Source organism: Pinus tabuliformis, chromosome 1_1, assembly GCF_031772625.1.
Source record: "Pinus tabuliformis cultivar Carrire ecotype Pingquan chromosome 1_1, CPIR1, whole genome shotgun sequence".
NCBI classification, from domain to species: domain Eukaryota; kingdom Viridiplantae; phylum Streptophyta; class Pinopsida; order Pinales; family Pinaceae; genus Pinus; species Pinus tabuliformis.
In genome coordinates this window covers 596,798,233-596,823,050 of record NC_142297.1, presented here as the reverse complement: position 1 = coordinate 596,823,050, position 24,818 = coordinate 596,798,233, and the positions used below count along the sequence as shown (strand labels likewise).

Genomic DNA, 24,818 nt, shown 5'->3' with positions numbered 1-24,818 from the left:
CAACTATACCAAGATTGTATTACAATGACCCTGTAACTAGGCCAAGATTGCAGTAAGATCACTGTACTTATCACCGAGATTCTGTACCTTCTTGTAACCATATGATATTGTAGACCTGTCTAAGATTCTTGACTGTAATCATCACCGAGATTGTACCTTCCTGCACCTCCGAAGTTATAGAGGAATCTAAAATTATGTCTTCTCTTTTTTTGTGCAGACCCTGACTGGGTATATATGGTGGTTTTCCCCTGTATTTGAGCTGACAAGTCCACCAAAGAGATGTGTCTCCATATGTGAGTTGACTTCATGATAATATTCATTTTGAGGCCGACTTAATTGTTCTCTTCATCGTTTTGCTTGTAGTCTTCTTCACTGGAGGACAGTGCTTGTCTTGGAGGGCTACTTGACACTAGGTTGACCCATATTCATGCTCAAGAAGAGATATTTAACATGACTTTGATCCTTTGACTTTCCTAGACATATGAATGAGGAAGAAACTCGTTCGAATAATATACAAAAATAATCTTTCTTTTTCTTGTCAAGTACAAAGATCAAAATTAAATTTACAAATATGGAACCTAGTTACACTTTTGTTCAACACCAAGCTCCCCAAGATGAAAAAATTACTTTTTATTAATGAGAATTACAAAGAAAAAGAATCCTTTTGACAGACCGAAATGCTCTTCTTCTCCCAATGAGCTTTACAATAAGAGGTATCTTTACAAAGGTCTCCTCAAGAATCAAATAGGTCCACCTATGATTACAGTTTGAAAAACACTTCAAAAGAGTAGATCAGATCCTCCTTAGCTCACACTCTCCAAATAGAGATGATTTGACAACCAAGCTTGCTCACTGTTTAGGAGACAAGAGCCTTTGAAAATCTGAAATCCCAGCTCAAGAATGAGTAATGAATCTCTACAAGAGTGATGGCTTGAAACCAGTGAAGAACTTCCTACAACAACCAAAGATTAGTAGCTAAATAAATTCACACTGGATAATAAAGATTCCCTCAAAGAAAATTGTGTTTAGGTCAGCAGGTATATTGTATCCTCTTTAATATAGCTCAGAATTTCTCCAAGGATGTGACCTCAACTGCTTTTTATCTTTCAACAAAGTGATGACATTCATAGCAGAGATCATTCTAGTGCAACTTTCTTTTGTTAAATATGTTGAATATCAGCCTTACAAGATGCTCAAAATGTCAATGATTATTATTCCTACAAAACAGATATTAGATCTTTGCAAAATATCTTTATATCAGTGATCTAGAGACTCTCACAGCCAGGGATGAAACAAGCTAGAGACACCCAGGAGAGAACCTGCTACCAACTCCAGAGATGAACTCAGACTTGAGTTAAATTTTAATTAAATGTTAAGTTTTCAAGGCTTGAAATACTTTAGAATATTTTTGCAAATAATCAAGTGACCTCAGACCTTAGAGGCCTCTCACAATAGGTAAAATAATGGGTCTTTAGGCTCACAGTAAGTGTAAAAAAATAGTGTAGTTTCCTCTAAGAAATTACAATGTAAACCCAACTTCAAAACCTGACAATTGTTTGCCTTAAAATTACGATAGAAAGCCTTCTAAAAGTTTGGTCAATTTCTGCCAATAAAACAGGGTTGGTATATCAGATCCAATGCCAAAATCATATGTATAAATCCTCAAAAATATTGTTGAAAAACGCCTGCAATGATCAAAGTTGGAAAGTAATGAAATATGGAAATGAAATGATGTCCTAGAGGCTGAAAAAGGTCTCAAAAAATATTCAAAGTGAGAAGACTGATGTTCAAACCCCTATGGATGTTAAAACAAATCCTCTGAGGTAAGTGACTATGACAGAAAAACCTTCAGACTATCAAAACTATCAATTTTGAATACATTAAACTCCTAACACATCATACTCAAAACATAGGACAGAAAGTACAAAGTTGAACTCTCAAACGTGCAACCTACCATTCATTAAATCTAGAAAACCAATACACTACTAAAGCTCAAAAATACCTTGCTATTCACTAGCACATAATTCAATCTCACACTCACAAAATTTGCAAAAATATTCACCTCCACTCCACCTTCTTTACACATAAGGAAGGCTAGACGAGGAGACAAAAGTAGCCCATCCCTGTGGGCTCAAAAAGTAAAACCCCAACCTAATTCTATCTAGGGAAGTGTGCTCTCCTTTAACTAGAAGTTTCTCTAGCTCATACGCTTGAGCTAACTTTTAAAAAAAGCTCATTGAAAGGCCTATTTCTAAATCTGGAAGTCAAACTCCAAAAGAATAAAAGCATCTCTTATAAAATTGGAATGCTAAGTTTGGCACAGTAATTATAAAACTAGAAGTGGATGAGACTAATGCATGCATGCCGGAGGCATGCATGTGCCCTCTCAATCTTTCTCCTACATATCTACAGCGCATTATGCCAGAAAACTTAGTGAATTGCACCCTCATACTCCTCATTTACACCCTCATCATGATTGTACAACAACATTGAATAGGAATCCATACTACAACACGGAATTTGTGCACTTATAAAAAGGATTTTGACCGCTTATGAACAATCCAATCTTAGAAGGAAACTGCCTAGTTTGGTGGCCCATGACACTTTCAAAATTTGGGCCAGTATTTCAACTAGTTGAACCCCAAGAAGTGTGCTTCCTGGGGTATTTCTAACCTAGGATATAGGCATGTTCTTCTAGTGAAATTTCAGGTTCAAAGTATTATTTCTAATCTAGGGGAATATTCTTCTACTGAAATTTCAAGCTCAATGTATTTCTAAGTCAGTCATGATCTTTCCTTCTTTCAAAAATCTACGCATCTATGGTAGATAAAGGGAGAGTCAAAAGACTCATCTCCCATATCAGGAAAGGTCGAGAAAAGGACTGCAGACGATACACCCTCACTTCTCCTAAAACCTTAAGTTTTACTTCCTCTTCACATCGAACTAATATGGTCCTAAAAAGGTCTTCACTGCTTGAGCTACTGCTGCAAAGGGTTCAACCCAGTAACATCGGGTTAGGATCTTCAAATCCATCTGAAATAAACAACCAAACCCCTAGTAAGACGAAGTTAAGACCTTACCACCTGCTTGAAAGGATCAACTCAACTCAATAAGACTGGCACAACCAAGGCCTTAACTGACTCAAAGATTGACACTCCATTAGAAAGGGTAATCATGACCTTATTGGATTGACTTCCCTGAGAATATTTCAGGGGTTAATATTCACCATTTGGCTAGCTTTTACAAATTCATCCCAAAAAATTTTCCAATTCAAAACAAATATTGGCCCAAATGTCTATAATATCAAATTATTTTGCCAACATTTTTCAATAAAATAGATAGAATCTTTAAAATATTAATGAAAATTACAAAATCCTTGCCAAATATCAATACTTCACACTTTTAGAAACATAAAGATAAGCTAAACTTTATACACTTATGAGAAAATTATGATTCATTAAGAAATTGGCATGTGGTGATAGGAGACAGAGAAGCAAGTCTTTGTGATTGTTTCCTTTGTGAGAATGAAACATTGTTCGATGATGGTGTCACAGGTGACAGGAATTCAAAGCTCAGGGTATCAGAGCCAAGGGAAGATCCAAAATTTGCCCAATATTTTGGTACCATTCCTAATGGAATTTTTATACCTGCTGACTTAGATATTTTCTAATACCATGAAAAACAAAATTTAGAGAATGGCAGGGATATTTTTCACTTTGAAAAACATAACAGCTAAAGCAGAAAAATTTCAGACCATCAAAACTATCAATTTTGAATACACTAAACTCCTAACACATCATACTAAAAATATAAGACCAACCTGCAACCTACCTTTCATTAAATCTAGAAAACCAGTACACTAATAAAGCTCAAAAAATACCCTGCTAGTCACTAGCACATAACTCAATCTCACACTCACAAAATTTGCAAAAATATTCACCTCCACCCCGCCTTCTTTATATAGGAGGAAGGCTAGATGAGGAGACAAAAGTAGCCCATTCCTTTCGGCACCAAAATTAAAACCCCAACCTAATTCTATCTAGGGAAGTGTGCCCTCCTTTAACTGGAAGTTTCTCTAGCTCATGTGCTTGAGCTAACTTTCAAAAAAAAAATCTCATTGAAAAACATATTTCTAAATCTGGAAGTAAAACTCCAAAAGAAGAAAAACATTTATTATAAAATTGGAATGCTAATGCTAAATCTGGCACAGTAATTATAAAACTGGAAGTGGATGAGACTGATGCATGCATGCTGGAGGCATGCATGTGCCCTCTCAATCTTTCTCCTACATAACTGCAGTGCAATATGCCATACAACTTAGTGAATTGCACCCTCATTCTCCTCAGATACACCCTCATCATGACTATTCAACAACCCTGCACAGGAATCCATACTACAACATGGAATTTGTGCACTTATAAAAAGGATTTTGACCACTTATGAACAATGAACCAATCTTAGAAGGAAACTGCCTAGATTGGTGAGCCATGACACTTTCAAAACTTGGGCCAGTATTTCAACTAGTTGAACCCCAAGAAGTGTGCTTCCTGGGGTATTTCTAACCTAGGATATGGGCATGTTCTTCTACTAAAATTTCAGGCTCAAAGTATTTCTAAGTTAGCCATGATCTTTCCTTCTTTCAAAAACCTACGCATCTATGGTAGATAAAGGGAGAGTCAAAAGACTCATCTCCCAAATCAGGAAAGGTCGAGAAAGTGACTGTAGAAGATACACCCTCACTTCTCCTAAAACCTTAAGTTTTACTTCCTCTTCACATTGAACTAATAAGGTCCTAAAAAGGTATTCACTGCTTGAGATACTGCGGCAAAGGGTTCAACCTAGTAACATCGGGTTAGGATCTTCAAAGCCATCTGAAATAAACAACCAAACCCCTAGTAAGACGGAGTTAAGACCTTACCACCTGCTTGAAAGGACCAACTCAACTCAATAACACTAACACAACCAGGTCCTTAACTGACTTAAAGATTGACCCTCCATTAGAAAGGGTTAATCATGACCTTATTGGATTGACTTCCTTGAGAAAATTTTAGGGGTTAATATTCACCATTTGGCTAGCTTTTACAAATTCATCCCAAAAAATTAGCCATTTCAAAACAAATATTGGCCCAAATTTCTATAGTATCAAATTATTTTGCCTGCACTTTTCTATAAAAAAGACAGAATCTTTAAAATATTAATGAAAATTACAAAATCCTTGCAGAATATCAATACTTCACACTTTGAGAAACAGAAAGATAAGCTAAACTTTTACAATTTCAAGAAAATTATGATTCATTAAAAAAAATTCCCTCCTGCGCAAGGCCTTACCAAAGCTATGATCATGCAATCTGGTTTTGATTCCTTAGTCTGCCAAGATTTCAACATATTTCGTCCTGAAGTAGGAATGGGGAAATAGGACCAGCATTATCCATACCCAATGGAAGCTAAACTACTTCCTGATTAATTTGAAAAACTCTAGTTTCTGACAACAAAGAATGGTTATCGATTCAATGCAGATCGAACTTGAATTGTTGTCCCCAGGAACAAAAACTTGAAGTATTCTCAACCTTGATTGTGAAGTTGGGCTATTATTTTGATGTGACTGGTGAGGAGGCTGACCCATTACAGGTCGATGTTCTAATGGATCTTGACTACTTTGCAGCAAAGATGATGTCTCAGTGGAAGTATCTCTGATATTTCAAGACAAAATCCCTGATTACAGAAGAGAAGATGGATGGTTCTCTTTAGACTCCTACATTAAGAAAAATATCATTATCATAAATCCTTTATCTTTACATGTTAAGGAAAACACTAAAAAAGCAACAATGAAAAAAGAAAATGGGTAATAATTTGTCATCAAACTAATTAGATCAAAAAAGAGAGCAGGGAGAAAGGAAGCATACCCTTCTAGGAGGTTGTCTCTCCTTCTCACTCATAATATGTCTATCCACATGAGACAACGGTTCATGCATACGCCAATCACTGTTAGGAGTCTCTCTCTCTAAGCTTGACCACTTCTTTGGGTCACCAGGAAAAAAATCATCTTTCCTTGAGTTATCACTTCCTCTTCCATGATTTTCCAATCTTGGGCTCATATCTTCCCATAAGTATTCTTCTTCCTCATAATTTCGCCAGCTTCTAGACACCATTCTATTTCCTATTATATCAATTTCCTGAGGTGGTTGTACAAGTGAAAGTAGTCCACACAGAGATCTCTCACCCCTGTAATTTCCATAAATGTCAAGGTCAAAGCACGAATTGTTAAAATAAATATCAAGCTTCACAATAGAGCACTTCATCATAAGAAATAGAGTAAGAAAAAAAACATTCAAATAATGCGGGAATGAAATTAGAATTCTTTCCTTAACTAATGTTAAATGGCATTGACAACCAATATTTTTTCCTGATGCAAGTTAAATTAAACAAATTTCAGATAACAAAAATTGCAAGTGGCATCCAACAACAAGCCTTGTTAAGCATGACGTAAATGATCCCTATGTTACACCAAGTTCTGATGATGGGGAGCTGGGTTGACAACTTTTGGACACATCTAGTAGTTACCCCTAGTTTCCAAGGGCGAAGAGGGCTCTCTCTCTCTCTCTCTCTCATATTACTAATTGTCAATTGAGTCTAGCCCAAGTTGTTGCGATGGAAAATTATCATTCCCCCCACTTTTTATTCCCGTAAGTGACCTGTTGAGTTCATAATATGTATTGTTGTAACAACTTTGAGCCTTGTTGTTGACCTGGCTTTGGTTTCTAAGAAACATAGGGATTACCCTGCCGACCATGTTAGGAATGAGGGTAAGTGCCCCCAGGTTTTGCCTAGGATATATTACCAAGAATATATATGTGTGTGTGTGTGTGTGTGTGTGTACGTATGTATGTATGTATATCCTTGGAATGAGGGTAAGTGCCTCAAGGTTTTACCTAGGATGTATTACCTGGAAAATAAATAAATAAAAATTACGCACACGAGGAATTAAAGATGTAAAATTCTACATAAAAATGTTAAATACTGAAATTAGATCAAAGAAAATTTGTTGATATTCACAAGAGATAGAAAAATAATAGATCAGAACCAACACAAAATCCAAATTCCATAATAAAGAGGAACATACACTAGCACTTGGGCAGCACAACTCTTGAAGAGAAATTGCCAAGATGGATGCATCCTTAAAGAGAGAGTGAGCCCAAGAACAACAAAGATAGACAGAAATAAACACAAGTACAAGAGAGTGAAACACTTGACAGGTGCCATCAGGTAAAATACTTTATTAAGAATGAAAGGTAATGACATAAGGATTAATCCCAAATGAGAGTTGTGTATTTACAATTTCATGTTGCCCCAAAACACATGATTTACTACCACTTAGACTGCCCAGAAAATTGCTTGTTCATATAATGCATGTACATATATGTTAATGAGTAGAAGATACACCTTCCTCCCCACGTGAATTAGAAATTTAACTGAAAACACATGCATGGCTCTAGAAAAATGAGTTGTAATGCAACATCATCTCGCAACATCTTGCATAAGTCATCCTCAATATAGTGTTTTCATTGCTTGTTAAGTTTCATGATTACTTCACCAAATGTTACTGATTAGTTATGGGTTGTTCCTCTTTCCAAACAAGGTAACCACATCCCGCTATTTATAGTTGAATGTTGTGTTTGGGTACATGTATATCCCTACATATATCCTGCCCTGCACCTCCTAAGTACTAAAACAACAACTCCACACCTAACTAAGCATTTATTTTTATTTCATTAAATGCATGATCCACCCTTTGCTAGAAATATCACACCATGCATAGGTTAATTCACTGGAGATAAGACAAAACTATTCTAGGCACTGCAACCAACCTGTTAGAAATCTACAATAGGAACATCATTGTACTCATTCAAAGAATAATACCTATGGCAGCTTCCACCAGTATATATAAATATGTATTATTCTAAGTATGCATAGGTCAGCCCCACATAATGACCAAAGAAGTTGGCTGTAGAATAATGACAAAAAGGTCAGCTCCAAAATAATAACAAACAGGTCTAGCCCATCACACCATGGAAATTCAAGACCACCCTTTGATAAAGATACTTCAAGGTTTTCTTCGGTTGACATAAATTTGACAAAGTAAATATTTTCGTTTGTAAGCCTTCAACCATCTTTCATTTGGGCAATTTTCGTCATTAAATCTAGACTACACATTTCTTTGTTTTTAGCCTTGTAAAAGTCTCTGTTGTAGGTAGTCTTCATAACTAAGTTTTACCACAGTAGAGATGCAATCCATTTTCAATCTCTTATTTTCAATAGGCATTTTTGAATAATCAAGAGCGCGTACTTCATTCAGTGCCTTAACAAGCATTTCAATTAGACATTTGATTGCCATGTGTGCTAGAAAGGTGCTTTTGTCTGAATTTTCTATAGTTGGTTGTGTGCCTACATCTATCAAACACATCTCTGAATATGCCTACAAAAACAATAATGCTTTTGGTTAAAATCAAGTAAAATGTTTCAAGCCGTAAATTTGAAATTGGTTGAACATAAACATCCAGGGGAATATTTTCCCACCCGGATTAGAACTCTTCCCATAGGCGTGGTATCAAAAAAGGCCATGGGCACCCTGAACAGTGAATATTGAATTGATCATTCCAGGGAAAAGGGCCTTTGAAGCTCGCAAGCTAAAAAAAACAACAAACTGAGCCCTTGCATAGACAAAAGCTCCACTACATAATGAAACATTTGCATATGTTCCTGTCAAAAAGAGCACCATCAATATTTGGATTTAGGATTGCTAATGCAAGCCAATAGTTTGATGATATTTGGACAATAGTAAAAGTTCATTTTGATAGTACAATGCAGAGGAAGAGTAATGCCCTTCCTGCTACACGAATGCAATCACAATATGGCTGTCATATTACACCTCCCATTTCCTTCTCTTCTTCTGCAATTAACTGTCCCATGTTTCAAGAAATATCTTCTACACTTTCTTCTCTAATCAGTGCATTTGCACTCTACATCCTCAGAAATTCTAATGGGCTCATATGAGTTTGTTGAGATCAAAATGAAGCAGGATAATTTGTTAGGTAATCAGAAAATTGGTTAAGAAATATGGATATTCAATCTAAGGGAAAGGACTCCTAGAATCAGAAACTAACTACCAAACAGGCAGAGAGGACTAGAAAAGGAAGCTCCATATTGCTATAGGTGATATTATGACAGTTATATTCAAAGGTGAGGTGGAACCAACAATAAATGAGTACATTCAAATAATTCAAGTACAAAAATGTAAATATCTTCAATGCTCAGATCCGTGTGTCCTGAAGGTATAAAGATCACTTTCAAGACACGACGTTGGGTAGAGTGATCCTTTGAATTTTGAAACTCCAGCCAATAGGGCTCCAGATTGAAAAAATATTATAAGCGGGACACGGATGAGGTACAAGAGACAATAGGCAGCAATAATATTATGAATCAACACTTCAGATAGCAAAGGACCACACTATCTACAACTCTTTATGATAACATTAGCATATATATCCTTAAGGCAAGTTTGGGTGCCAAGTTTGAGTTCCAGATGGATCCCTAGGATCTTACTGAACCTCACTTGAAAAAAGAACATTTTGCGCCAACCATTTCACTGAGAAGGAAATCATGGAAAATTCATTCCCCCATTACAACAACAACACAAGTCTTAGATTTGGTTTATCTCTCATGCTGAAGGCTCACTGCAAATGCCCATCTAATCACATCACCCAAACTCCTTCAGATTAGAAAAGAATACTGGAGAGCCATTTTAAAACAATCATGAAAGGACAAAGAAATAGATTATCCAGACATCCTTTCATTGTCTTTGCCTACATGGTTTAGCAAAACACTAATTATCGAAATGGTGCACCTGAGGCCTCCCAAGGCCATAACAAGAACCCTCCAAGTCCTCAACATAATAGCTCTAGCATTAAGTCATACATTGAGATGTCCCAACAGCTCCAGCTCTATGTCAAAAGCTGAGATGTCCCAACTGGACAAAAATGAGAAACCATTGCATGAGATCCATAGACAATTGATGATTCAATGAGGCAAGTTCTATGCCACCTGAACAACGTTAGACAAATATCATCTCAAAGTCAAGATAAAACTATCACCAAATGGAGTGCCATCTAGACTACCCCAGGACAGATGAAGCATGACCACAATCCCTAATAAATGGCATTAAGTGGCGAGGACAGATGGAATTGAGCAGGTTCAAGTTTGGGCATGCATTACATAGATTGATAATGATAAGTTGTACCAAAGTCAAGGTAGCAGTGCTCAAATAGATCAGAGGGAGATAAACATATATAGGAGGCCAACGTAGATATTTTTAGAGGATGATAAGGTCATTGGAACTGTATTCCATATATAGGAACTAGCAGAGGCAATGTTTAACATATACATGTAAGCAGTTGACATATACTGACAAATAAAAATAATGATGTGTAAGGTCCTAGTTGAAAGGATCAAACTGCAACAAGAGATTTTGATGTCTATAGATTCCATACAGCTACAGGTGTAGAATTTGGACAACAAGGTCACTCAACTCAAAAAATAAGTAGCTAATCGAGGCTTAAAAAGTCTCGAGAAGAGGATAAACCAATGAATGCTAGTGATGTCACAATATATGATTAGGCATGCACAGTATTTTCTTTTTTTGATATACTTCTATTTCATAGTATAAATGATATCTAAACTAGTATAGTTATAATGGATAGAACAAACTCTGGTTATGAGAACAATTTGGAAGCTATTTATTTTAGTTTAGCATCTAAATTAAATAAATCAAAGTTCAGCTATAACAAAATTTCGGAAGCTATGTTCTCTTGGACCAAAAGACTTGTTTAGTTTCCCTAGTACAAGAGTAGTAGACACACATGTATTTTTTATCACCATTGGATTAATATACAATATCAAAAAGGAACTTGCACCCTTAAAAAATACAATAAATAAAAAATAGTCAAGATAAAATTCTATAAAATATACTCTTATATTGTGGATCAAGGGACCAATAGAAGAATAGAAGGCAGAGAAATAAGACCATCTCAAGAAGTAAGAAAATATGGCAAACTTGTCCACTTTTTTGCACATTTTGGTATGGATCATAGGCTCTCAAGTTCTAAGCACATATTCTTTAGCTTCCCATCATACCAGAACCCACATAGAGGATCACGCATTTTTCAGGGTACTACCTTCAGACAAGGGCACAACGAGAATGCTTGATACCATTTCATATCCAAATTCACCCCACCACATGAGATCTCAACAAAAAAATCGTCTCAGACCAGTCCCTGGGAGACAGACTAGGTCCTCCAGACCTCAGTAGTGTGCGAACTTCCCCAAACAACAATTTAGTGGACAGTCTGCACCTCCCACTGGCCCTTCATCGGGTCAACAAACTTTGTGGAGCTTTTTTCAGTGTTCTTCAGTCAACCTTGGATGTTAGGAGAGATGGGTCTCATCCTCAGACCCATTAGCCTCTGGATCTTCTCCGTCAGGGCATTCCATACATTATATCTTTTATGTTCCTCCATTGTACATTTTAAATTCATGCATTGTATTTTTTATAGGAGACTGTTTGGTTCTCCCGCATTGTATGGACATCATTGTACTCAACAATCCCTTTGACCTACTTTGTGGTCATTAGTTGGACATAAATATAAATATCTTATCTTATCTTATTTGCCTGCAGTATCCCATTTTACTAGTGTTCCACTTTATCCTGTAAGTATCTAGCAATTGAAAATTAAGCACTTTAGTATTTTGGAAGGTTGTAAGGAGTGGACTAAGCCCTTCCTATTGCATTTTGCCTTCGAATACTCATCGATAGTACTATATATGCTTTCCTACAAGTTGACTCCAAAATTCTAATTGTCATGCTCTAATTGGGAAATGGATCCATTTAGCTCTAACCAAACAATTTTTTATCGAATTGATTAGTTTCTAACTTGCTATACATGTACCCCGAATGGATATTTATAGAGTTTTTCTAATGGTGTTATGTATAATACTATAATGTTATTTACTTGCATGGCTGGTTCTTTAATTGTTGACTATAATGTTAATATAATCCACGTTACAAAATCTATTGAAAGCACAGGTTGTAAGGTCAATAATTTGGTTTTGTTTCCAATAAAAAAGAAAATTAGATAAGTGACTTGGACATGTATAAGAGATATAATGGATCATGAGAACACAACTGGGATTTTCTGCAAGTAAAATTCATGAGTTGTGAACACAATTGTCTTTGAATCATTTGGAAACAATTACTGCACAACCATTCCAGACTGTTGTTCCTAATTCAAATTACAACTCAACTTCCCTGTTAATTCTCATACACATCCCTCCATTTTATTAAATTTGAATATATAATACACAAATTTTTAATTCTATGAACCAAACTATAGAGCTACAAATCTGAAAACCATCTATACAGTTCTCAAAATAGTAGATTGTATAAACTCAAGATTCTGATTTGTATATTCAAAGGTATAGACACCACATAATACGAAAAATTAGAACACAGTAGAGAACTAAATCTGTAAAATATTGTTCTGGGAATAATGGACAACAAACAAAATGTGCAGGAACTCAATCACATAATTTTCCATTACTTGCAAAAAAGAATTTTAAAGCAATTTTTCATAACCCTCACTGTTTCACTACTCTAGTGAAACACCCTGTCATTCTTTTATAGATAAATAAGGCTCTGGTTTACAAGGAAATTCCATCATTGTTGTGGTGCGTCTTCTCTACAAGATGCAAAAACACTAACTCTAGATACCTGGAAAGAGTGCACCCAACTTGCAAGAGAAGATTACCCATAATAGAGTGCTTCCTTACCTAGGAAAGTGTGCCCTAATCTAAATCTAACTACATTCTCTTCCATGCACTTTTCCTAGAGATGGAAACAATGCCCAAAAGGCTGAAAAAGAACTGAAACGACACTTCTAAAAATGGAATTCCAGTGCCTAACTAAACTCAAAGACATTCTAAATATGACTATGTCAAAGTTTGCAACAACACCTCACTCAAGATAGAATGGATCTGAGCATGTATGTATGCATTAGCCATAAGATTCCTACAAAAGTAATGTGCCTACTCTAGTGTGCATAATTAATTCACTTCAACCATCCATAGAAAACACTACAGCACAGTAACCAAGTGAACATAACCTGTTGGATATGATGCATTGGATCCTAAAGTAGAATGCCTTCTGATCTATAGGCAAACTAACACGTTGCTAAAGTCAAGGACCCTTCAAAGCTCAACCACCCTTACTTTCTTTGCCTCCTTACCTGCCTTCGGAAAATGCAATAGCTAAAAAATTTCATCCGGGTTCTTCTATAGTTGATGACCAGTTTCAAACCCTGTTAGGCTTGCTACTGCATGTTACCGTGGACCCATGATAATGTGGAGCAAGTGGAATGGGCAGGTGCAAGTCCTATGTGAGCCACAACTACTTATTAGCCCAAACAGTTCTCTGAATTTGATAGTGTGCTATCAATAGTGTTCTCCCTATTTATGGATGCGAAAGAAAATAAAATCTGAGTCCAGCCACCTATTCCTACTCATTAATACAGAGATATACACTTATTGGCCCAAAATTTATGTTGATTTCTTTTCTTTGTCCATGGTCTTGTTTGTCAATTTGATTCAACTTTGTTGAAAAGATCAGATGCAACTATTACTATAAAACATATCCATTATGCCAACTTCGTTGTAATACTTTGCCCAAAATTTGACAGGAGGTTATGGTGCCCTACTACTTTACAGTCCACTAAAAATGAGAAAGGAAAAAGGGGCATTCCTATACAGGTTTACTTGCCAATGGGATGTTGATTTAGTAGTGAGAAATCAATAGTTGGTTATGCCATAAGCCATACACCAAGTCTCCTATCGAGGGAAAGTCCTCCCATCACCGTCTATGTAATTAGGATTGGATGAAAGTGCCACATGACTTTGATGGAACAACTCCCTCTATTTTTTTTGAGATCTTAGATAAATATAAGTTTGACCCTTTCCCAAAGGCTGTTGATTTCAAGGCAGCTTTCATAAGAACTTTAAATTCTAAAGCTCAGTTGACACAATAGAAACTTTAAAATACACAGTTTACCAGAAGTTTTCAACGACAATAGAAACTATAACCTAACTTACTACTCTAGTGGATAAATAGCCCAAATCTCCACTCAAGTACACCAATATTAAGATCTATGAAAATGGTACCCTGAAATCTAGACTTTTCTACAGAGTTGAAGCATAAACTTAAGAAAAATGGAGCAGAACCTTTATTGCGCATTGTGCAACAAAGGAAAACAATCTTTAGTGATGCATGTATATCCTCACACACAACATTCTACCGAACGGATGGATGATGAGTCAGTCAAACGGGATGAGATCACCTAGATTAACTTTGTCATACATAACCATAATGGATACAGAACAACTGCAAGATCTACACTCCTTCAACTTTGTTGTTTACAAGGTTTACATAAGTTAGTGGAGTGATGGATTGTTGAATAGTAACTATGGGTCATTCATCTGCTCTTTCTTGTAGCTTTGCAAGCCAAGAGGAGATTTTCCCTGACATATGTAGGTTGGTCTAAGATTACTTCCCTAGATTTTGAAGAATGAAATAATACACAGAATAACTGAGAAACCTATTCCCCAACAAAGTGATAATATTTCAAAGGACAATGGAGTTTCCCAAAGCTTAGAAACTTTTATCAAAGCTATATCTCTCAAGCTACTGTTATAAATATACACAGATCCAAAAATTTATTCACATTCCTGTGCACTATGATGTTCTCCATACAAAACCCTATAGAGGCTAAGATAACATAACACCAATGAAATGTAATCATACTCAATTTTTCAATAGAGCCCATTAGGTCCGAGCATTGAACCTAGGAGCTCTGATACCACTTGTAACACACCATCACCCTTTGGCTTTTTTTTAGGGGGGTCTTCCATAAGTGTTCAAGATGTTTCCTCACCTCTAATGTAGTGTCTTCTCTCACATGAGTTAAAATAACAATGCTTTCTGATCCTTTAGGGTTTGTCACAATCACAAGTTTTCTTACCTCCTTTAGATCAAATATTATCCCTAGTATAATTGTGCACTACTTTAAGACCTAGTACTCCAGGACATGGAGATAAGGTGATGAAGAGTGTCAAGAGAAGGAGCAGGTCCAATGTGCTACCCATCTCTAAGATAATATGGTCAAAACAATGTATAAGAGGTCCCTCTCCTTCCCCTGTTTATATAAGAGGACAAGAAATCCAACGATGTAGGGTAAGGCTAAGCCTCTGCAAGCAGCCCAATCTTGTACAAAATCGTATGCCCTCAATAAAAAAAAAAGGGTTGTAGATTTCTAGGATAAATAAGGAGAATATTAAAGTACTGAGCATCAACAGACCCATCTCTGAGTAGCCATGACTCATGATAGCCACTTGTCCTCACTCTAGATTCATTCTGTAATAGTCTTTTGTAGACAGTCTCTGAATTTCTTGCACATATTCCAAGGGAAACCATTATTTGTGATTGTTAAATATGTTTGATTAGCTCTTCCCGAAGAAGTGAATGGAAATTTGTAAAGAGACTCATTGCAATAGGAAAAGGTCCATTCTGGGTATTTTTCTTGGCAGCAAAAAGCCTGGAGGTGAAGCTATTTGTTAAGATATTCCCTTTTTGTATTCATTAGTATTGGACCATACCTTGAGTATGGGGCACCCATGTCTCTTTAAGGGAAATCATTTGTTTTCATGTTAAAAGAATGATGATTGGGAGCTCTTTGGAAAAGGGACCTAGAGTCATTACTACTCCAAGCATTTGGTTGGATTGTTATGGAACACAAGCACTTGATTTTCAACATCGTACAATTCGTGTCCTTGGCTAGGGATCAACTGTATGCATTTTGGAAGCCACTGAGGTAGCTTTAAGAAAACAAGTTTTGCATGTAGAGCACACTTTTATCTCTCTGACTGTCAAGAATAAATCAGGCATTGTTTGCAACCCTCCCCTCAGCATTAGGCAACCATTTTCCCTTAGAATTTGAGCATTCAGAATCCCCATCTATGGTTGGCCTCTCAAAGCTTATATCATTACTACTACGTGAGCTAGATTTGGGATCATCATCATGAAAATCACTATTGTTACAGCTCCAATCAATGTAGTAGATTTCACCTAATATCTATAGCAGGAAACATGTTTATTAACCAAACATATATTATTCTGTTCAATATTTCTTTACAATCTAGGTAAGAGAGGGAACAATGATTTGTTTTCTGTATCTTCACATATCAGTGCCTTTCACATAGCACATGTTCCAGTGGTGCTATAATCTTGTTAATGCAATCTAGTGTTAATATGATGCAAACAATCAACAAAGATAAAAATTGCTACCCCTAACTTTATCAGCCCCGCCGCAATTCATCAACTATTGAGAAGTCAATTCTACGATCGATAAAAACCTCAAAACTAACTGGGAAACCAAGCTTGAAATGAATGCTCGTTTGTTCATTTATGTAATTCTTCTAGTTACGATGCAATTTCTGGCACTAGTTCCTCGTGTTTGAAATTGAACGCATAAAACTTCCAACCCAGCTAACCCCAACAGAGTCCAAAATATAAAACAACAAACCGAGAAAACTTAATCCCATTGGAGCCTGGTTGGGTAGTAAACTAGAGTCTCAATTTAAAGCTAAAGTGGGGTGTTTCATATCTACAAAATGCGGTCTACAGAAAATTGATTTCGATCTTTTGATAGTTGTTGGCCCTTAGTCCCGAAAGTGGACTGGAGGAGAGCCAATGGAAACTTGAAAAAGGGCTCGACACATTAAACGCCAATGTTATTGGCAAGGAGGTCTATGTGCCCATATTTGTTAATCTCAGTCCACACTGCGTCGGCTACACTCTAGTCTGAGTGTTCATCACCATCCAACAAGTGCACAACAAGATGCTTTTCAATGCCAAGGATCGAGTCGTGGCTACAATTCAGCATTTCTGCTAAGCAACCCAAGGGCCAACATGTAGTTAATACCTCCAATTGTGCATCTTGTGACTATCATCACATTGGGTTGCTCTTCCATGGAGAGAAAAGATTCAGGTCTGGTTTTTTAGTGCTATGTAGATTTGAATCGCAATCCAGGGAGGAGTTTGTTATCCCCTTACTACTCTTCATTGATGCCCTCAAATGGTGTTACTGATAGCTGGATCTGGTGTATAAAATTCCTAATAGAGTTAACAAGGCCTTGATTCACTATTGAGATTGACAGAGTGTTCAATTATTTACCAGAATTCCATTCTTGTTGTGCTTTGCCTTGTTCAAATGGCATGCTCAAAAGAGATGCAACCAGATTGAAGCCCTGCATGCAAATTGTGGAATAGATATTCCTCACATCTGGAATATAAATCAATGGAAGTATGTGTTATTTAGTGCAGTGCCTCGGGGTGTGTTTTGGGAAGAACTTCTAACAGAGAAAAATAAGCCAAAAAACATGAATCCTAACAAGGTTCCCTACCCATTAATAATTAGAGATTTGATCCTAGAAATAACATTAAATGAAAGAGTGCAAGAGGAAGAATTCACTAAAAAAATATTCTTGTTAAACCATAAAAAATGGCTATTTGTCTAACTCAACATTCATTGTTTATTGTAAAGTTGGTCTTTATAATCAATCTATTTTCAATATTCAAAGAAGACATTGAACGATGATAGAAGATTGAAACAAAAGTTGTTTCTACTTACCATGTTAGAGTTTAAAGTGGTGCCCTTGCATATAATCAGTGACTGAAGAATTTCCATTGCGACATTCCCAACATTTGTGTTCATGATTACTATTGTTCCTCTCCCCAACCATTCAAACTCTGTTCCCAGGAATTCATGATAATTGGTTAGAAAGTGACACTAAACTTGTATTATAAACTTGTAAATGCAACTCGAAGTAGATATTATAAATCATAACAAAGGAGAACTATCAAATCTTCTGGGTTCCTTCAAGCCAAAGACCACAAAGGAACGAGATGACCACCAAGACTATTGAACCTTAAAGAATCATTTTGCGTTGAAGAAAAAAACCAAATAACATTGGATGTGGAGGTGAAATCCTTAGGATAAATGTGCAAGTCACTCTCCTTTATGAGATTAGACTAGGCAAAGAATTGAACAATGTACGGTTTATGGCACTTGTATAGTACCTAAAACTCTGTTTAGACAAAGAAATTTAAAAAGTGTAGGTCTATAGAATTCAATATTTGGAAAGAAAAATTATTATAAGTGAAATGTTTGCTTGTTGAGGCAAAAACATTCAAATGTATTTTTTATTTGTTGTGATGTTGGGTTGTTCCATCTTTGAGGAAGAACGACTTTTCACTATGATCTTGCAAGTTCGACTTTTAAACTGTCAGGATCTCTAGAAATATTATTCTGGCCATGTGCTTTTCCAATGTCCTCCATTTCCCCCTTTTGTCACCTCACAAAGGAAGTGCACCCATGAGGTCAGTCTATACCCCTACTTCACATCCAAATAATTCTTTACCATTTTCAATTTATAAAACAAATGACGACAAAACTGCTGCAGTAAATTCATTTACAAGGATGATCATGACACCGAGTCTCGAACATAGAAACCTTTTCCTATATCATTAATTTTTAGTGCAAGAAAACAAACGAAGGAGAAATGGTTTGATTCTTCACAGTACCTGAACAAGACCTAACTACGAACAAAGTGTGTTCAAGAGCTAATCTGCCATTTCTCCACCTGTGCCATCACCTCTCTCAATGTGTGGACTGGATTTAAATGCGATGCATTCCTCCTGAAAATTTTGTCGAATTATACCTATAGCTCATCAATTATCCTTGACCATTTTCCGTACCAAATTTATTCAAACCAGATCAAATACAGATCATGTCAAGCACAAGAAAACCAAAACAGCAGTTTCCCCAACACTGAATCCGGTCAAAGCATTTTCATTAGTTTCACCAAACACCCTGAAACAACAACAGAAAGAAGCAAAAACCCTAGGCACATCTCGTTAAATTCACTACATCTTCATTTTCCCCTTGCTCCAAAGATTAATAAACATTTTAGAGCTAGCACGCTTATGCTTTCTCTATGCATTGACTCAATTTCATATTTCAACTACATGGTGCCTAAATATGAAAAAGTTTTATTTTGTAAAAAATCATTTTAAAATAATATTTTAAAATGTTTAATTAACAGAATGAATATATATGTAATGTAATTGGAAACCTTCATTATATAGTATTTTTTTTTATATTACAAGGTATAATGTCATAAAGGTAAAGAGTTTGGATGTCAAACATATTATAATAGTTGAAATTGGGAATATTTTTTTTCTATAGTAGTTTATATCTTTTTTAACTCAAGATCTACTAAGTGCTAAGAAGGATCTAATTTCTTGAGGTATAAATTTTATTTAGAGTGAAAAGAGATTTGATCCTTCTAAATATTTAGTAAATCTAGAGTTAAGATGGATCTAAGCTAAGATGGATCAAAATTATTTAGTAATGCATAAAATTTCTAGTAACTTGTTAACAAAAACAAAATTTACATCAGGTACCAGATTAATTTTTAAATTTTGTTGTTGATAAGCCCTTCTTGTCCTCTCATCCTTTCTTCGCACATTAAGGTCTAGGAGAATAGATAAACCTCCATGTATCTTATGCTTTTGAGCATGATGATATTCTAGTTTTTTAAGTAATCAAACATTTTTTTTTAATTTTTTTTGGTAACTAGGTAACGGTTAGGCTGGGGTCAGCCTACTTATTGGTTGTAAGAAGACTGGTACACCCAGAATGGGATGCTTATCACCAAGATTGTGCAAGGCTTTAGTCAAGCCTGGACACCGTTGGGAAGTTTAATTCCCCCAAAGTGGCTTCCACTCCTCTGCCCCTCCCCATGATGCTTAAAATTGTGACCAAGCAGGGACTAAACCCCATGTAAACCTACTGGTCTATACCACTTGTTAGTTCGTCATATTTTTATTCTTGGACTATAATAGTCATTTACATTAATCATTTTTAATTTTTAATTATGTCGCTTATTATCTAGTCATATATTTTAGTCCTAGACTAAATTAGTCATTTAAGTTAGTCGTTTTTAGTTGAGTCACTTAATATCTAGTCATATATCTTATCCCTAGACTAAATTAGTCATTTAAGTTAGTCATTTTTGGTTCAGTCACTTAAAATTGCTCAAATTTAATAGTAATTCACTTGAAATAATTGTGGTGACTAACTTTTTTAGTCGCGTAGTCACTAATCTCCCATTTTGTACTAGTGATGCAACCTGTGACCTTTCACCTCCCTTTTCTCCTAATTTCCATTATTTTCATAAATAAATGTGCCAAAAATGCCATATTGTCATTCCAAAGCCTTAGCCATTGCCTTTGCCAATTTCCTTAGCCATAAACAATCAAATGAAAACCCACTAGGATGTCTTGCCAAACATTCAACTTGGAATAAGTGTCCCATCTATCATGGTTATTATTTTTCCTTTATTAACTTGTATTACATGGAATTTCACCAAAGTTGTTACGAACCCTCCCCCTTGGGGAACACCATCCTCGGTGTTATACCACACCAAGACCTTAGCAAAACTGTTGAAAAGAAAACATACTACCCATGGAACCTTATAACATAGCTCGATGCAATATTTACAATGATCACCCTGCTGAAATAAAACCATCATGACAACATAATAACACGACATCGTAATAACATGACACCCATACCACTAGTTGGAGCTTTATAACTTAGCTCATGGAAGTATTTACATCTTTATACATATGTGCATATAGAAAAATCATCAAAACATATACCAGAACATATACCAAAATCACACCAAAACATTAAGCCAAAACTGCTTTGCCTGAACCAGCAAACAAGGAAGGATACATAGCCCACATCTGATCCACCATCTCCCATGTAGCTTCATCGGGCCCAAAGTGCTTCCATTGCACTTTAACTTGCTTGATTGCTCAGTTCTTGAGCATGAACACCTTTTTTTTCAATAGACACTAAAGCTATGGCTGGAATTCTCCATTCGGTTCCATCTACAATACAGACCGGTCAATCACATGATCAACATCCTTAACATACTTCTTAAGCAAAGATACATGGAAAAAATCATGGACTTTCACTATTGGAGGCAGTGCAAGGTTATAGGCTACTGGCCCAATCCTCTCAATGATACTGAAGGGTCTACAAAACTATGGTGTCAGCTTGGCACATGATCCAATCTGCAAGGATCTCTTCTTTGGTTTGATGCGCAAGTACACCTATTCCCCGACTTGAAACTCCTTGAACAACCTGTTCCTATCTGCATAACTCTTCTGCCTATCCTATGTTGCCTTTAGATTCTTCTTGATCACCTGCATTTCCCATTCCATGTCTACCAACATATTTGGTCCAATCAATACCCTGCTAATCGGATCACTCCAACTGATAGGAGTGTTATAACTCTACCCATACAATGCCTCAAAAGGACTCATCCTCAATGAACCCTATTAATTGTTGTTGTATGCGAACTCTACCAAAGGAAGATACTCCTCCCACTTTCATTGTTGGTGCATCACATACATCCTCAACACGTCCTCCAATATCCAGTTGACCCTCTCTGTCTATCCATCTGTCTGCAAATGATAAGTTGTATTGAAGGCAAACTCTATGCCCAAACCTAAAAATAACTCCTTCCAAAACTTGGAAGTGAACTTTTCATCCCTGTCTGACACAATCCTCTTTGGAACACCATGCAATCTAACCACATCTCTGATGAATACTTATGCTACATCGCTAGCTGAGAATGTATACTTCACTGGAATGAAGTGTGCAACCTTCGTCAACCTATCCATAATAACCATGATGGAATCATGCTGTCTCACTATCTTCGGAAAAATTGTAATGAAGTCCATGGAAATGACCTCCCATTTACACTCTGGAATTGTAATCAGTTGTAGAAGTCCATATTGATGTTTACATTCTGCTTTCACTCCCTGATAATCAAAACATCTAGCCATGAACTCTGCTACATCTCTCTTCAGATTCATCCAATAATAGAATTTTTTTCGCTGTAGTCAATGTCTTTTGATAACCTGGGTGACCTGAATAAGGTTCCGCATGAAACTCTCTCAAGATCACCTTCTTGAGCTCACTGTTATCTAACACATATATCCTGTCTCTGAATCTAACGAATCCATTCGTTGTAAGACAATAATCCATACCCTATACACATGCACCTGTACCTATACCTGCACATGTACCTGTATGTGTACTACCACTTGTACCTCTACCAATACCCTATTGCAACCCGTGCACAATCTCCATATACCTAACATCATGATGACTTTCCTGCAAGATCCTATCCTATAGATTTGTCCCATATGAGCTCATATCTGCTAAGTGATTTACCTGTACCCACCTGCTGAGAGCATATGCCACCCTGTTCTCTTTACCTTTGATGTACCTAATCTCGAAATCAAGCTCACTGATCGCGGCCAACCATCTAGCCTGCCTGGAGTTCAGATTCGGTTGGTCAAACAAATACCTCAACCCAATGTTGTCACTCATAAGTACAAACCTCCTGCCAAGAAGATAGCGCCTCTACATATTCAATGCATGTATGATCGCTACTAACTCAAGATCATGTGTTGGGTAGTTCTACTCGTGCTCATTTAGTTTTCGGTACTCATAACACATCACCTGTCCATCCTACATAAGAAATCCACCAAGTCCTCTCTAGCAAGCATCTGTGCATACCACAAACTCTTTGTCCGGATATGAAATCTATAGCACTAATGCATGTGTCAATAACTGCTTAAGCTGCTCAAAGTTAGCCACACACTCCTCTGTCCATTCAAACTTCTTACCTTTCCTCTGCAGTGATGTGATAGGATAAGAAATCTACGAGAACTTCTTGATGAACCTCCTATAATATCCTGCAAGACCCATGAAAGATCTCACCTCATCCACACTCTTAGGAGCTACCCACTCCATTATGGCCCTTATCTTCTCGGAATCTACTGCAAAGCCTTCCTTGGAGACAACATTCCCCAAGTAGTGCACCAAAGTCTGAAAGAAATTGCACTTGCTAATCTTAGCATACAACTTATTCTCTCTCAACAACCTCAACACTGCTGCTAAATACTCGGCCTGCTCTTCCTCATTTTTAGAATATACCAGTATATCATCAATGAACACAATAAAAAACTTATCCAAATATGGACGCAACACACTATTAATCAAGCACATAAATGTGCTAGAGCATTAGTTAAGACAAATGGAATGACAACAGACTTGTAATGCGTCCTGAACGTAGTCTAGTAAATGTCATCCTCTTTTATGTGTACCTGACGGTATCCCGATCTCAAGTCGATCTTGGAGAACACTGTTGCTTCCTTCAGCTGATCGAACAAGTCATCAATCCTCGACAAAGGGTACCTGCTCTTGATAGTCACTTTGTTCAACTGCCTGCAGTCAATGCATAATCTGATAGTACCATCTTTCTTCCTTACAAACAATACCGGTGCGCCCCATGGTGATACACTTGGCCTAATGTATCCCTTGTCCAAAATTTCCTTCAATTGCAACTTCAACTCAACCAACTCAGATGTGCTCATCTTGTAAGGTTATTTTGATGCTAGAGCTACCCCAGGCACTAACTCAATAGAAATTTATACCTCCTTGTGAAGTGGCAACTCTGTAATGTCCTCAGGAAATACATCCTTGAACTATTGTAAAACTGGGTACTTTCTCAACACATCCATATCCCCAACTTCCTTACCCTTATCACTAGAAAAGTGCACTGCGAATAACTTACACCCTTTCCTACGACTACGCTTTACTTGCATAGTTGTCACCATCCTAACTGATGTGGCTTTCTTCTTGCCTTGCAAGACTCTTGGTTCCCCATTGTCATCAACACACTCAATGGCTTTGTCATAACAGTCTACCTTGGTTCTATGAAGATAAAACTAATCCATTCCCAACAACATACTATATGATCCAAATGGTAATACATTTAGATGTGTTGCAGTAGGTATACCATTCAAATAAAATGCACAAGCTCTTACCCAATGATGAACTCGCTTCTTTGTACCTGTAGCCAACTGCACTAACCAAGACTCTGCATGCAAGTCCTTACTCAAACCACAATTATGCACTAAGTCAGGACTAACATAGCTATAATTAGATCCAGGGTCATTCAAAATAGAAATAAATTGATCAAAAATCTTACCATCCATCTCAATGATAGATGCGTGTTTTTCTTCCTACCTGTTGTCAACTGTTGTATAGATACGTGGAATACTCTGACCAACATCCCCAACAGTTTCCGCCTCCTATGCACTGTATATCTTAGGCCTACCATCCTAATTTTGTGGACAATATCTCTTAATTTGTTCCTTGCTACATGTCATATATTCCAACCAACCAGTGCCCTCACCTCTGTGCTTTTGCTGTTGTGACCCGTGTCCATGTCTAGTTGCATTAAACTTATTTTTCGGTGCCACATTCTCTTTCTCATCTGCATGCGGTGGCCTTGTCCTCTTAGGCTACCATTTACCTTTGCCTTTGTCTTTTCCCTTCCATCCTTGCTGAGATTCATTCTTACGATTTGACTGTTCATAGCAATGCTTCAATTTCCTAATAAATTCCTCAAGTGACCGAGGCTCATCATACTCAATCCGATCTCTAAATGCTAATGGAAAACCACTAACAAATCACTGAACTTTAGCCTTCTCATTAGTAAGATATGATACA

General features: G+C 36.7%; 1 protein-coding gene across 3 annotated transcripts; it reads right to left on the bottom strand.

Moving 5' to 3' along the window:
* Nucleotides 1–613: 613 nt before the first annotated feature.
* LOC149214680 (uncharacterized) lies at nt 614–17,985 on the bottom strand. Of its 3 annotated transcripts, none has more exons than XM_089392369.1 (3): nt 17,331–17,532; nt 5,904–6,222; nt 614–952 (listed from the first exon to the last, which is right to left on the bottom strand). In XM_089392369.1, exons 1-3 carry the CDS (start codon nt 17,339–17,341, stop codon nt 857–859), a joined length of 426 nt encoding a protein of 141 aa, XP_089248495.1. In that variant the 5' UTR covers nt 17,342–17,532; the 3' UTR covers nt 614–856. The 3 variants fall into 3 exon arrangements, 2 of the variants coding, with proteins under 2 accessions (XP_089248495.1, XP_089248496.1); XR_016250948.1 differs by lacking the exons at nt 614–952; nt 17,331–17,532 and adding exons at nt 4,203–5,752; nt 17,787–17,980; XM_089392370.1 differs by lacking the exons at nt 614–952; nt 17,331–17,532 and adding exons at nt 4,203–5,752; nt 17,787–17,985 and having other exon boundaries at nt 5,904–6,173.
* Between the last annotated feature and the right edge of the window lie 6,833 nt (nt 17,986–24,818).

Bases quoted from the DNA above. Each gene is read 5' to 3' on its own strand.
- LOC149214680 (XM_089392369.1), bottom strand. The intron at 953-5,903 runs GTATGCTTCCTT...TGGTTGTTGTAG, and splicing joins AGAGACAACCTCCTAGAAGG to GAAGTTCTTCACTGGTTTCA.